Source organism: Coregonus lavaretus (assembly GCF_964263955.1).
Source record: "Coregonus lavaretus genome assembly, chromosome: 7".
NCBI classification, from domain to species: domain Eukaryota; kingdom Metazoa; phylum Chordata; class Actinopteri; order Salmoniformes; family Salmonidae; genus Coregonus; species Coregonus lavaretus.
This window is the reverse complement of record NC_139994.1, coordinates 28,262,602-28,276,460: the sequence shown is the minus strand read 5'-3', so window position 1 is coordinate 28,276,460 and position 13,859 is coordinate 28,262,602. Positions and strand designations below refer to the sequence as shown.

Sequence of the window (13,859 nt, the reverse complement as noted above, 5' to 3'; positions counted from 1 at the left end):
GGTGCATGGAAGGGATGAGCCACAAGGAGTAGGTTGAATTTGACCCTAACCACTGATACAGGGTCAGATATTTTTTATCCCCCTAATGGTAAAATTGAGATTGGGGGTCATGTAATCTGATCCTCCATCTGTAGATAATGCCAATTTCTAGTTTGAGCTAATGGCACACAGAGAGAGGGACACATACTGTATGTGAGTGGGAGATATTGGACTGAGAGACACAGATAAGAAAATAAAAACCAGAAACAGTCAAGCAGAGAGCTCACCTTTCTGTCTCCATCTTTTGGAAGAGCGCTGAGGGACTGAGTGCGCCTCTTGATAAGGGGGCCTGTAGACAGGGCAGGATCATTGACTACATCCGGAAAGAACCTGCCAATCAGAAACTCAATGTGAATATAGCCTGCCAATAAGAAAGTCAATGTGAATATGGCCTGCCAATCAGAAACTTAATGTGAATATGGCCTGCCAATCAGAAAAACATAATAATGTGTGAATGTGTAGGAGACCCAGCAAAAAGGGCAGATTTTCCCATCTTCTTCAATTATGTGCTAATAACTATTTCTTCAAGAGAATATGCCTTTAGTAACATACCTGGATAAAGAAATGTTGAGGGGGGCAAAAAGCTTTATCCTTCTTCATCACTTAATTTCCAAGCCCATTTTGGGGTTTAAAGTGGTAGATTCTACTGTATACAAACACAGCTATGACATTTTCTCTATGTATGTCTCTCCATCAAATTAAATTGATTCAACAATCAATGAAGCTAGGGCAATTGAAAGAGAACCGGTCCTTCCTGGTTCCTGCTGCAATGCAAGCCTTTGTGAAGGACTGTTCTAGAAATCCCTAGGGGGGCTTTCAAAGATTACAGACAACATTATTTCCTTTTACATCACACTTGTAGTGTGTCACCTGCAATACAACAGATGACACACTTTCGAACGACCATTAAACAACCTATAAAAAACGTACGGGTCATCTGCATCGCTCTCCGTCTCACTGTCGGCTCCGCCTCTTTCTGCTCTTTCAGCTGGGGGGTTGTTGTCATTGGAGGAGGGTGGTGGGCGGGATGGAGACCCACGTCCTGCGTCTGGTGGGCCCACCCGTCCGTCACTCACTAGGGCCACCCCACAACGAGGCTCTGACCAAGAGAGAGGGGAGTTAGTTGGTGGATGCTGATTGGTTTTTATTCCTCATCTATAACTGGTTGGTTTTCATCTCTCTGCTCTGTGTCGTGGCACCCACCTTCCGCGCCGTGCATTATTTCCAGACAACGCATAACCCCTTGTTGATTATCCCTTAAATTAAGTAGCTAACATGGTTTCATAGAGAAATTATGATTCTTGGACATACGTGGATAAAAGCGTCTGCTAAATGGCATATTATTATTATTATTATAATAAACTCAATGTAATCCATGTAATTCAATCTCAATGTAATTGCAAAAACAAGCAGGTTGAATGTCACCAATATAAAAGTGTTTTTTATTTGTACTGAGAGTTATTTATTTTAGTTCAGTTATTTAACAGTTATTTATTTATGAAGTAATGCAGTAAATAGTGAAAGATGCAATACTGTATACTGTACAATTTTCTCCATAAATATCTTTACAATAGAAGTAAGTACAACACATATGAATTGTGTATGAAACCTGATTAGAATAGGCCTATTTATTTCAACACATAAGTGTTGAACAAATCCTCACCTTTGCTCTGATTGACAAGCTGTTGGCCATCAGCGGGCTGGGCAGCCGCACTCGATTGGCTGGGCTCCAGGAAAGGGACCAATGAATGCCAAGGAAACACTGGCACTGACCGTGGCTCCACATTGGTCCATACTGTGGGAAGAAAAGGCAGATTCGGAAGGAAAATATTATGAATAGTTGGGGGTTAACTGCAGTGAGGGTTAACTGCAGTGGTTCCCAAATTGCCTTTGTGCCATGATGGTGTGACCATACTGAATTCCCCGCCATTTGAATTCTCTTGTGGCCCTTAAGAAAAACAAAATATTTCCTGTCTGAGCCCAGTCTTTAGTCATGACCCTCTCAGCCCCATTGGGAATTGACCCACCATTTTGGAAACCACACTGGTTCACAGTCATACAGTCAAAGGGAATACTAATATATAGTGTCTTATTGGAAAAGGAACATAGGTCTTGCTTAGTATATAATATGCTTCAGTTGATTCAGATATTTCGCCAAGTACATAATTGAGAACAAATTCTCTTTCACAATGACAACATAGTTGATCAAGAACAACATATACTGTACTTACAGTATATGGGGTTTTACACATTGCAGCGTCTTACGATTTTTGAGTCACATGGAGATTGATCCCCTGACATTTTCAAGTGACCCCTGAGTGTCCACATCACTAAGGATCTATCATGGTTCACACACACCAACACGGTCCTGAATAGGGCACGACAACGCCTCTTCCCCCTCAGGAGGCTGAAAAGATTTGGCATGGGGCCATCAGATCCTCAAAAAGTTCTACAGCTGCACCATAGAGAGCATTTTGACTGGCTGCATCACCGCTTGGTATGGCAACCGCGCTTTACGGTTGGCATCCAACCGCAAGGCCCTACAGAGGGTAGTGCGTACCTCCCAGTACATCACTGGGGCCGAGCTCCCTGCCATCAAGGACCTCTATACCAGGCGGTGTCAGAGGAAGGCCCTGAAAATTGTCAAAGACACCAGCCACCCAAGTCATTGACTGTTCTCTCTGCTACTGCATGGCAAGCGGTACCAATGCACCAAGTCTGGACCCAAGCCATAAGACTGCTAAATAGTTAGTTAAATAGTTACCCAACTAACTTTTCTGACTCATCACATATGCTGCTGCTACTGTTTATTATCTGTGACTTTATTCCTAGTTATATGTACCTCAATTACCTCGTACCCCAGCACATCAACTCAGTACTGGTACCCCGTGTATATAGCCAAGTTATCGTTACTCGTGGTGTATTTATTATTACTTTTATTATTACGTGTTTTACTTTTCTATTATTTCTCGATTTTCTTTCTCTCTGCGTTGTTGGGAAGGACCCGTAAGTAAGCATTTCACTGTTAGTCTACCCCTGTTGTTTATGAAACATGTGATGAATAAAATTAGATTTGATTTGATGTTGGTCAGGTGAGATACTGTACATGAGGAAGGGTGAATGAGTTGTGTTTACAGGAGAGAGGGGTTTCTTCTCAGAAGTGTTTGAAGTGTTAAACTTGCAAATCCTCCTCCGATAATCTCATGACATGCGGAAGGGTCATAGGGGAGCATGTTATTTCATACACACAAGTTGAGACTACTGGTCTAGATGGGCTAGCTTTGAACTCTGGGGTCTGTTCAATGAGAGAGTGTTACATTGAAAATACTACTGTTACGTAACTGGTGTCTATGGATTTTTAGATTCTAGAAGAAAGTTAGGAGTGAAAGCATAGTAGTGAATCCTAACTTCCATTGAATTTACATTTTCACATAATCTCCCTTTGACTTCAATGGGACTAAGTGAAGATTTGAAGTGGGAGTTAGGATTTGCCCCCATAGAGAATAACTGATAGAAAAGCGGAGGGAAGCACGATCCAAGAAGCAGAGAGAGCTCTAAGCTTAACTGCACTAATTCTATCGAGAGACAAAGTATCCATGACAACACTGCAATATGATTACTCCTTTTCAGTTCAGTGGGATAAAAAAAAAAAACACTGGACTTGCCCTTGGTGCTCTGCCTGAGGTTGTGTATTGTCTGCTATATTGAGCGCTGTGTGTGACTGTGTGTGTGTGTGACTGTGTGTGTGCGAGTGACTACGTGTGTGTGTGCATTTGTCAGCAGCCTTGCATGTCTAGACACGTCATTTTAAGAGTTTAACTGAAATTGAAGCACACAGACCAACACCCCGTATCACACACTCATTGACCACTCCCTACCCCACCCCACCCTACACCAAACCACATACCACACACACACACACACACACACACACACTGAGCCACACATTCTGAAAGACATACCAGACCAACTGAACCACAAACATTATATTTAGCTACCTACTACGTTATGTCTGACACAGCATTCTTGCGGCCATGTTGCAAAATTTCAAATGTACATTTCTTGTCACTGAAGTCACTCATTTTTACACACAGGTAACTGCCAAAATAAAGGAAACACTTGAGTAAATGAGGGTTCTGGCGGCTCTGTTATGGTGTGGGCGTCCATTTTCCTGGCATGGTTTAGATCCACTCAACCCCTTAGAGGACAAGGTAAACGCCAATAAACACATTCTGAGTGATCACCTTCAACCTATGGTGAATCATTTCTTTCCTGATGGGAGTGGTCTCTTCCAGAATGACAATGCCCCCATCCACAGGGCACGAGTGGTCACTGAATGGTTTGATGTGCATGAAAACGATGTAAACCATATGCCATGGCCGTCTCAGTCACCAGATCTCAACCCAATTGAACACTTATGGGAGATTCTGGAGCGGCGCCTGAGACCACCATCCACAAAACACCAAATGATGGAATGTCTCGTGGAAGAATGGTGTCGCATACCTCTAATAATAACTCTCCCCATTTCCCTTATCACTGACGTATGTTACCATGATGACTATATACCCCTAACCGCTATACACCCCTATATACTAACTCCTATATACTAACACTTTTATACTAACCCCTATACACCCCTATATACTAACCCCTATAAACCCATATATACTAACCCCTACAGTATATACTAACCCCATATACTAACCCCTATATACTAACCCCTATACACCCCTTTATACTAACCCCTATATACTATCCCCTATACACCCCTATATACTAACCCCTATTAACCCATATATACTAACCCCTACAGTATATACTAACCCCATATACTAACCCCTATATACTAAGCCCTATACACCCCTTTATACTAACCCCTATATACTAACCCTTATACACCCCTCTATACTAACCCCTATATACTAACCCCTATACACCCCTTTATACTAACCCCTATATACTAACCCTTATACACCCCTTTATACTAACCCCTATATACTAACCCTTATACACCCCTCTATACTAAGCCCTATATACTAAGCCCTATACACCCCTTTATACTAACCCCTATATACCCCTATAATGATTGATGTCTTACCTGTCCCAGGCCGTCCCATGATGATGTCCTTGCGGGGTGCAGGTTGAGGGGACTCAGCTGGTAGGATGAGGGGCAGCAGGGCAGTGGGCGAAGGGTGGCAGGCTACCGGCTGGGGCAGTGTCCCTTCAATGGTGTCCTGATGCCCGCCGGGCTTCCTCTCCCACTCCCTACCGCCTGATCCAGAGCTGGAGAGGGCGGAGCCAGTAGAGGAGATGGAGGCGGAGCCACCACTGGGGGCTGGGCTGCAGTGGACAGGGCGTCCGGCGACGGCTGGGGTCAGGGACTGGGAGGAGGTTACAAGGACCAGGGTGGAGGCGTGGTTTCGCAGGAGGACCGCTCCATTGGTGGCGGCGCCGTTGATGGGCACGGGTGCTTGGAGGCCGGTGGCAAGGTGCAGGGGCTGGCTGTGCTCTCTGGAGGAGTGGCCCCCTCCTCCCCTCCTCCCTAGGGGTCCCTCGGTAAACTTGGCCAGGGGGACGTCAGGGTTCCGCACGATGACGGGGGAGTCTCGCAGGGGCACGATGCGGCGGGGGCTGGGGTCCTGGGGCAGTGGGGAGGGAGGGGTGGCGGACACCAGCATGGGCGGGGGGGTGGAGGCGGCGGAGGACGGGGGGCGGCTGGTAGCGCTCCGGGGCCGGGGGAAGGAGAGGGAGGAGGGGGTGGTGGGCTGGCTCTGAGGGGAGAGCACCCTGAAGGCGGCTGGCCTAAGGCCTATAGTCTCCCCTAACTGCTGGCCGGGCTTGGCGTAATCCTGGGCAGAGAGGGGCAGGGGCGGAGGATGGGCATCCAGTTTCCGCTTGCTGGGGCTCATGGGCACGGTGAAGGTGAGGTTGGTCTGGAAGGTGGGCAGGATGCCCGACAGGTGGCGCTCGCGGTCCGAGCCCGGCGTGCCCATCTTAGTGCCGCTCAGGTGGCGGTGGCGGCGAGGGGTGAGAGAAGACGGGGCCGTGATGGGGCTGAAGGTGGCCGGGCGGAAGCTGAGGAGAGGGGATGGCGAGGGTGACGGCGTGGGCGAGAAGGGCGACTGGTTGGAGATGGGAGAGAAAGAGGGAGTGCCCGAGCGGGAGCTGCTCAGAGACACCAGCATGGTGGCCGCCTCGCACTCATCAAAGTCGAAGCGTGATAGGTCCTGGGGCAGGAGCGAGGGCAGGACCAGGCGGGGGCGTGAATCCCCTCCCCTACTGCTTGCTTCGCTGCTGTCTCGCGACGTGTTGTCCCAGTCGAATTCCGAACTGGTCCGGCCGCCGCCCATCCTCAGGTCTGACGGGGTTAGGGTGCCCGTACTGCTGGCACCGCCACGGTCTCTGCCCCCTCCGCTGGCCTCCATCTCTTTAGTTCTCATGGAAAGATGACGTGAGCAGTAGCCTCTTCTCTGGGACTCCTTAGAGCAGCCCTCTCTGGAGCACAGCCTCCTCCACTGCTTGCCGTTGAACTTCTTGCGGATGCCCGTGGGGGTACACACCACGTCGCCCTTCTTGTACTTCTGCTGGGCTGCCGTGAGCGGGGTGCGGGAGCGCGACGAGAACGCCGAACCCGAACCTCCACCCCCTCCAGATGCACCGTGGGAGTTGGCGTTTGACGAGGGTGGCTTATCCAGGGAGCCGCGGGAGGACGAGGAGGGCAGAGGGGGGCGCAGAGGGGTGGCGATGACGGCTCCCCCCAGAGCTCCCGACTCCAGGCCCAGTAGCACTGTGGGGGAGGGAGGGGGGTGGGGGTTGAGGGCCAGGTGGGGGCCCACCAGCGGGGTGCCTCCGAAGCCCCGACCCACGGACAGGTGGGGGCTGAGGTAGCCCGGCTTAGAGAGTATGTGCCTGTGCTGGGACACCGCCAGGGCCTTGGCTGCCCCCCCCGTTGCCCCCATGGGCACCATGCTGAAGTGGGACACCTCTATGTCCTCCTCGGGGGTCAGGGGCATGAAATGGTGGTGCTGCTTGGCCCTCTCTCGGTTATCTCTCTCTTGTTTCCTCTGGAGCTCCCTCTCTCTCTCCACCAGGTCCTTCTCTCGCTCCCATTCTCTTCCGGGCACCAGACTCAGCACCGTGGCGGGAGTGACGGGGGAGCTGACAGTGGAGGAAGACGAGGAGGCGGGGGCCGTTCCAGGGTATGAAAGCCTCCCCAACACGGACCCAGGCACAGCTGCGCTGAGCCCCATCCCCTGGCTGAGGCGACACAGCTCCTGCTCCACCTCTATTTCGTCCCTGTCCCTGTCCTCTCTCTCTCTCTCCCTCTCTCTCCCTCTCTCAGCGGCAGCATTGCCCTCCTCTCGCCCCCCTCCGGAGGGTCCCAGGTCCAGGTCCCAGGGGGGCACCAGTAGGCGGAGGCTCTGACGGGACACCCACACAGCCGTCGGAGTGCCCACCCTGCCATCCCCCTCCTCATCCCCTGGGGGCGCTCTGTCCTCTAACAACACTCTATAGGGGTAGGACACAGCTGGGTGGGAGTCCACCTGGGTGACCAGGCCCTCTCGGTACCACTGGCGCTGGGCCTCTGTGGTGCCGCCGTCCTCGTTGCCTCCGAAGGGCACGCACACAGGGGTGCCGATGGGCACGGCCTGGGAGCCGGGCGGCGGGGCGTCCATGATGATGTCCACGGGCCCCTGGGCGCCCTCACGGAATGGGTAGCAGTACAGCTCCTTCTCGCCATTCAGCTGCACCTCCAGGCTGCCGTGCTCGCCGCTCACCTGCCGCACCACGCCCGCTCTGAACACTGAGTCCATGCTCTCCCTCCCCCCTCCTCTTCCGTTCTCCTCTTCCCCCTTTCCGCTCCTCCTCCTAGCCTGCCTGGCTAGCACCCGCTGGTTCTTTAGACCTTTGGCCAGGGCGTCGGCTAGCGCGTCAGACAGGCTCTGTGGGGTCGGAGTGTGTTGGGTGCTACGTTGCACCAGGGTCAGGGTGTGTGCTTCGGTGGTGGGGTTGGTGTGGTGAAGGTTGGGGCGGCGTGGCTCGCTCACGTCCAGGTCGTGTTCGCTGGCTGTGTCTGTAGAGGAGCAGCGGACAGGGCTGGGGGAGATGTCTCTGCCTCCCTCTGGGCCTCTCCTGTCTCTGTCCCCTGTGGGAGGGGGTCCAGGTGTGCTGTCCCTGTCCTGTGATGGAGCTATAGTGGTAGTGTAGTCCTCCGCTGGTCTCCTGGTCTGACTGTTGATGTCAGTAAGCGAACCGCCTTCACTCGCTGTCGACCCGGGCCCCGAAGATAAGCCTGACGACTGACTACCGGCGTTACTGCCACAGTGAGCACTACTGCTGTTCAGTGGGGGCGTGCTGGGGTTGCCATGGTTTCCGTGGTTGCTGGCGGCAGCAGCGGCGGCAGCACAGTGCTCAGAAGTGTACTTCTTCTTGGGGACGCGGGCCTTGAATGTGGCCGTCTTGCGGTTGGACGAGGGGTTGGGGCTGTTGGCAGCACTGGCGGCGCTGCTGCTGCTGTCTGTGCTGTGGGCATTCAGCGACTTGACGCTCCCCGGGCGGGAGTCCTCTGACTTCCCAGGGAGGGTCCCTGCTGCTGCGGCCGCTGTCTCTGGGAGCCGGGGCCCCTCTCTGTGGCCCTCCCTCTCTGGCGTAACCCTCGCCGTGAGTGTCACAGACTCTTCCTGAGAAGACTCTGCGTGAGATGAGGTTTGGGGTGAGGTCTGACTTTTGGGGGATCTGTCTCTGTTCTCGTCTGAGTCTCTTTTCTCCCCACTGTCCCCCGCCCCCCGTCTCTTCCCCCCTTTGGCCCGGGTCGACGGGGGCGAGCGCCTTCCTTGCTTTTTAATCGTCTTCATCTCTGCATTGGCTTTTTCTTTACAGTGGCTTATTTTTGCAGAGTTCAGATTCTCTGTTCCTCTCTCCCGCTACTTCCCTGCTCTTCCAGCCCCTCTCTTTCTCATCACGCCCTTCCCTCTTTCTGTTTCTCCAGCTCTTTCCACCTTATTCCAGACCCTGAAACAGAGCAGAACATAACAAGGACTGGATTATTCATGTGGTAAATGCATTGTGACATTATAAAAAGCACATTCACCGGACAAGGTAGCGGTGGGGTGGAGTGGTTGTCAGACCAAAACTGGGCACATTTTTTCAAAATAATCTCAAATATAGGCCTATTCTATAAACCATGTATTTTGTGTCCTTGGTAATACATTCATTATTGAATGATATATCACCCAACACAATAAATAATGGGTATTACTATTGTATTACAAATTCAGTTCACATGAGTGTACAAAACATTAGGAAAACCTGCTCTTTCCATGACATAGACTGACCAGGTGAATCCAGGTGAAACCTATGATCCCTTATGGATGTCACTTGTTAAATAAACTTCAATCAGTGTAGATGAAGGTGAGGAGACAGGTTAAAGAAGGATTTTAAAACCTTGAGACAATTGAGACAATGATGTGTATGTGTGCCATTCAGAGGGTGAATGGGCAATACAAAATATATAAGTGCCTTTGAACGTGGTATGGTAGTAGGTGCCAGGCGCACCGATTTGAGTGTGTCAAGAACTGCAACGCTGCTGGGTTTTTCACACTCAACAGTCAACTTGATACCACTGTGGGAAGCGTTGGAGTCAACATGGAGTCAACATGCGCCAGCATCCCTGTGGAACGCTTTCGACACCTTGTAGAGTCCATGCCCCAACGAATTGAGGCTGTTCTGAGGGCAAAAGGGGTGTTCTTAATATTTTGTACACTCAGTATATAATACGTACATTACATAATGTAACCTATATTACATATAATTATACACCTAACACTGTGTGAATAAAAAATTAAACCATAATGAAGCAATCTTGTATAGCATGTAAAGTAATATAACAATATAGCATAGCAGAATAGTGGCAGGCACATTTGGAAGTGCTTGTCCAGACAAGTCTGCACCCACACACACACACGCTGGTTTCTTGGCTAGGGCAGTGGAGGTGGGGGAATTCCTTCTTGTTCACTCGCATTTCTCTCATTCTCTCTCTCTTTTACTCAGGGGTTCTTTTCCCCTCTCTCTCACTCGGTGGTGACCTTTATCTATTCGTAGCTGAACCAATCCGCCCCTACAATCCACACTTCCTGTCATGGACCATTACCTAACTTCCTGCTACTTTATTACCCTCTCTCTTTAGCCCTCTCTTTCGCCTTCGATTTCATACCAACCACTCATTTAGAGGCCTTTTTCACTGCCAGGGAAAACATCCATGTTGTTGAATGCTGACCTATGTGGATGAAAGAAACTAACTGAAAACCAACAGGTTTGGTTTGGGTTTTCCATTGAAACAGGCAGTGTCAAGTGTTGTAGGCCTATCTTGCTTACATTATGGGTTGTTTTTTCCAGTACACACTTCCCATCGGCCTCAGTGTTTCAGACAACACCACACCGTGATTCAACAAAAAGCCTATCCTAAGCATGTTTGAGACATTACAACATGTCTGGGCCAAATTATGATATTAGGTTGTTACAATGTCATGTACGTCCACTAATTTAATACATTTAGCTCTACAGAACTCCAAGGTATCTACTTGTAATGAGAAACTACAGACCTGTATTGTTGTGACCACACTACATGTAAACTGCTGTTCGAAAACACACACAGTTACAACCCAGTATTATGCAAATTATATTCAGGAGACTTGAGATTGCATTCAAAGAACTGTCATCATAAAATAATTTGTTGCCTCACTTTTTTCAAGTTGGATGTGTGCACATTGTTTACTCAATAGTGCACACCAGCAAGTATATGGATGAGTGTCATAATGATAACAATTTCGAGAGAAGGCACAACGCATTTCCATTCATCTGTATGAGCCTTATCCATTTGTCAATATTGCATCAATGTTCAATCTTGTGTTGATTCAATGTTCAATAAATGTTGCCATATCAACGCTGTATAAACCTAGCATTGCCATTTGTCACCATTGGAGAACTTGTTGTAATGTCCTATTAGAGCATAATGAAAATCAATATTAGCATAACGTCCCACTGGGCACAGACGTCAATTCAACGTCTATTCCACGTTGGTTCAACATCATTTCATTGAAATTACGAGAAAGCAACGTTAATTTAACAAGTGTGTGCCCAGTGTGATGAAATGATACATCGACAGTTTCGATGCATCAATATATAACTATAAAACTATGATAACTGGTGGAGAATATGGTCCTATTGTGCAACTACTGGCTAATGCACAAATGTCACGTACTTAAAGTAGACTATAAAACAAACTTCAACCCTAAACTGACGTATTGTAAAATGCAAACGATTGCAAGAATGTGGTCACTGTTAGTTTTGCTGAATAGTACCGTACTGTATATGTGTGAAGCACTCTTATTGGTCATAGGGCTTTGCGATTACTATCAGTTTACTACACAACAGGGCGGTGAAGTCCAGTGACGCAGGCCAAACAACACAAGGCCGCTTAGAAAAATCTTCTTCGTGCAACATTTTAAAGGCCTATTATTACGATATATGGTGCTGTGGAACAACTCATAAAAGGGAATTAAAAACAGAGAGTAAGTATGCTTACTTAAATCTAACAATATGTAATTACATCGCGCGACAGCAGCCAAAGTAATTATGTTGCAAATTCATTCGTGTGACAATTGTTGTAAAATGTTGACATTACTGGATGCAACTTAGAAACAAATTTCCCGGCGAGTGCAAACTGCAACATTGTAAATTAAGTTACATTAAAAAGTAACAATTGTGGACACTACGTAGAAACGAGGCCCACAAGCCCAGGCGAAGGACAGATGCAAATAGACATTTTGTATAACGACTAGTAAGTAGCCCATGGAGAGATAATAATGCTAAAAACTCTATGTGGATGATTCAGATGGTTTCAAGGTTTCGCCTTCAATCGCAACGGAAGAAAAACACTTCTAGGAAGTCTCACTCTTATAATGGTAGTTATGGCGTTGAATATTTTCTTGGAGAAAAGTTTTAGGCTGACAATCCCCCCGCACCGCTCCCTTTTCAATGAAGTGTGGCATCCAATCCTCTCTTTACTTCTCTCCGCAGAGTATTATAAACTAGGAAAATATTATTTCATTAGTAGTTACAAAGGGTGCTTATTATAGACAACGTCTACAACGTAGCATCTCGACAAAGCAAAACAGGCTACTGCAGTGCTGCAGAAGAAAGATTTGTAGGTTTTTACTCACCACCAAATTATTTTCAATGCAGAAATGTATCGAGTCAGTAACACAATTGATAGTAGGCCTAAAGTCGGAAATCCAGGGTTGACAATTAACGGAGTGTCATATTATCTTTCGTCTGTAAAGCAACTTAGAGGAAAAACTACTGCTCTGTACATTCTACACTACAGTCGCAAAATGGTGAATGAAGCCCAAAGCCTTGACAACTAGTCCATGTAGCCAATCAGAGGACACAATTGAGTACAGTAGCCAGTAGATTTCATGAATCCAAGGAGCTACATGGCAGTGTCTAAATTTGATTGACACCGTGTTTAGTCGAATCGTGCTGTTGGAAAACACCAAACAGCTGTTTAGGACAGGGCTGCGGCATCCAATAGCGCTTTAGGGGAGGTCTGCTGACAGGGAATAGGCGGGTGAATGGAAGAAAAATAACTCTCCTCACCAATCTGCAGACGCATACAGCGGCACTGACAGCGGTTATAATTGTCCTATAAAAATGGTAATTTGGGACTTGATGTTCTTTAACGCTCGGTTTTGCAGTTGTGGTAATGTAAGGACATTGTCTGCAAAAACTACATTTAACCTGTAGTTTACATGGCGAGTATAAAAAAGGAGGCAAATGAAGTTCAACCAGCAAGTAAATGGGGAGGGAATGGGATATAAAAAGTTTAGAGCTGTTTATTTGCGCTGATCAATGCGCTCAAGCAAGTGACATAGAAAACCTAGACATTATGAATGTGCATTTCTGTTATTTATTTCGAATCTAAGTTCTTTAATCTATTGTTTTTTTCTATTGTATCCTTTTGATATTTACTTTAGCCAGTCTAGCCAACCACTGTGCTCTATAGACTATCGTTGACGTCAGCGCGTGCTTTGTCCCGCCTTCCCATCAAACCTGATAGACTTTAAAGCTAACGTCACCAAATCAATCTACGATTGGCCAAATGATAGAGGGTCTCTAGGCCAATGACCAAGTGCTGTGATGAGGTCATCATGCTTGTTGCCATCAGCTGAGCCAAAAAGGAAGGGTCCAGAGTAAATGTCTAAATCTAGGATTACTGTTCCTAAAGGAATTACCCATATATATTCCTCTATAGGCAGTCCTCAGTTAAACATTTCATAATGTTGAGATGTATACTGTTGGTATGGATTGTTTTGTAGCAGTGCAACACACTGCATTGTTAGCCTGGATGTACAGATGGTGAGCGGACTGGTCTTGGTCAACACTATAGTTCTGCTTTCTGCGGTGTGTTTGTCACGCATGTACCATGTAGTTATAACATGCTTGGGCGTTACGGAACCTTTGCGCTTGGAAGTAAACACACACGTAAACACACAAACACACACACATGCATACACAGACATATACACACATGTATGCACACATGCATACACAGACATATACACACATGTATGCAGACACACACACATACACATACAGGGATATGCAAGCCTGTAGCCCCGTGTAGCTCATTTGGTAGAGCATGGCTTTTGCAATGCCAGGGTTGTGGGTTCGATTCCCACGGGGGGCCAGTATGAAAAATGTATGCACTCACTAACTGTAAGTCGCTCTGGATAAGAGCGTCTGCTAAACGGCTAAAATGT

At 48.0% G+C, this 13,859-nt stretch overlaps 1 protein-coding gene across 1 annotated transcript in view; it reads right to left on the bottom strand.

Moving 5' to 3' along the window:
• Positions 1 to 12,401, bottom strand: part of LOC311132916 (protein capicua homolog) — a 36,921-nt gene extending 24,520 nt beyond the window's left edge. Inside the window, 7 exon segments of the mRNA XM_084166300.1 lie at positions 267 to 369; positions 970 to 1,138; positions 1,703 to 1,834; positions 5,138 to 5,357; positions 5,360 to 5,413; positions 5,415 to 9,051; positions 12,261 to 12,401. Of these exon segments, the coding sequence (XP_084022426.1) occupies positions 267 to 369; positions 970 to 1,138; positions 1,703 to 1,834; positions 5,138 to 5,357; positions 5,360 to 5,413; positions 5,415 to 8,894 (4,158 nt within the window). The 5' untranslated portion in view covers positions 8,895 to 9,051; positions 12,261 to 12,401.
• Positions 12,402 to 13,859: the final 1,458 nt, after the last annotated feature.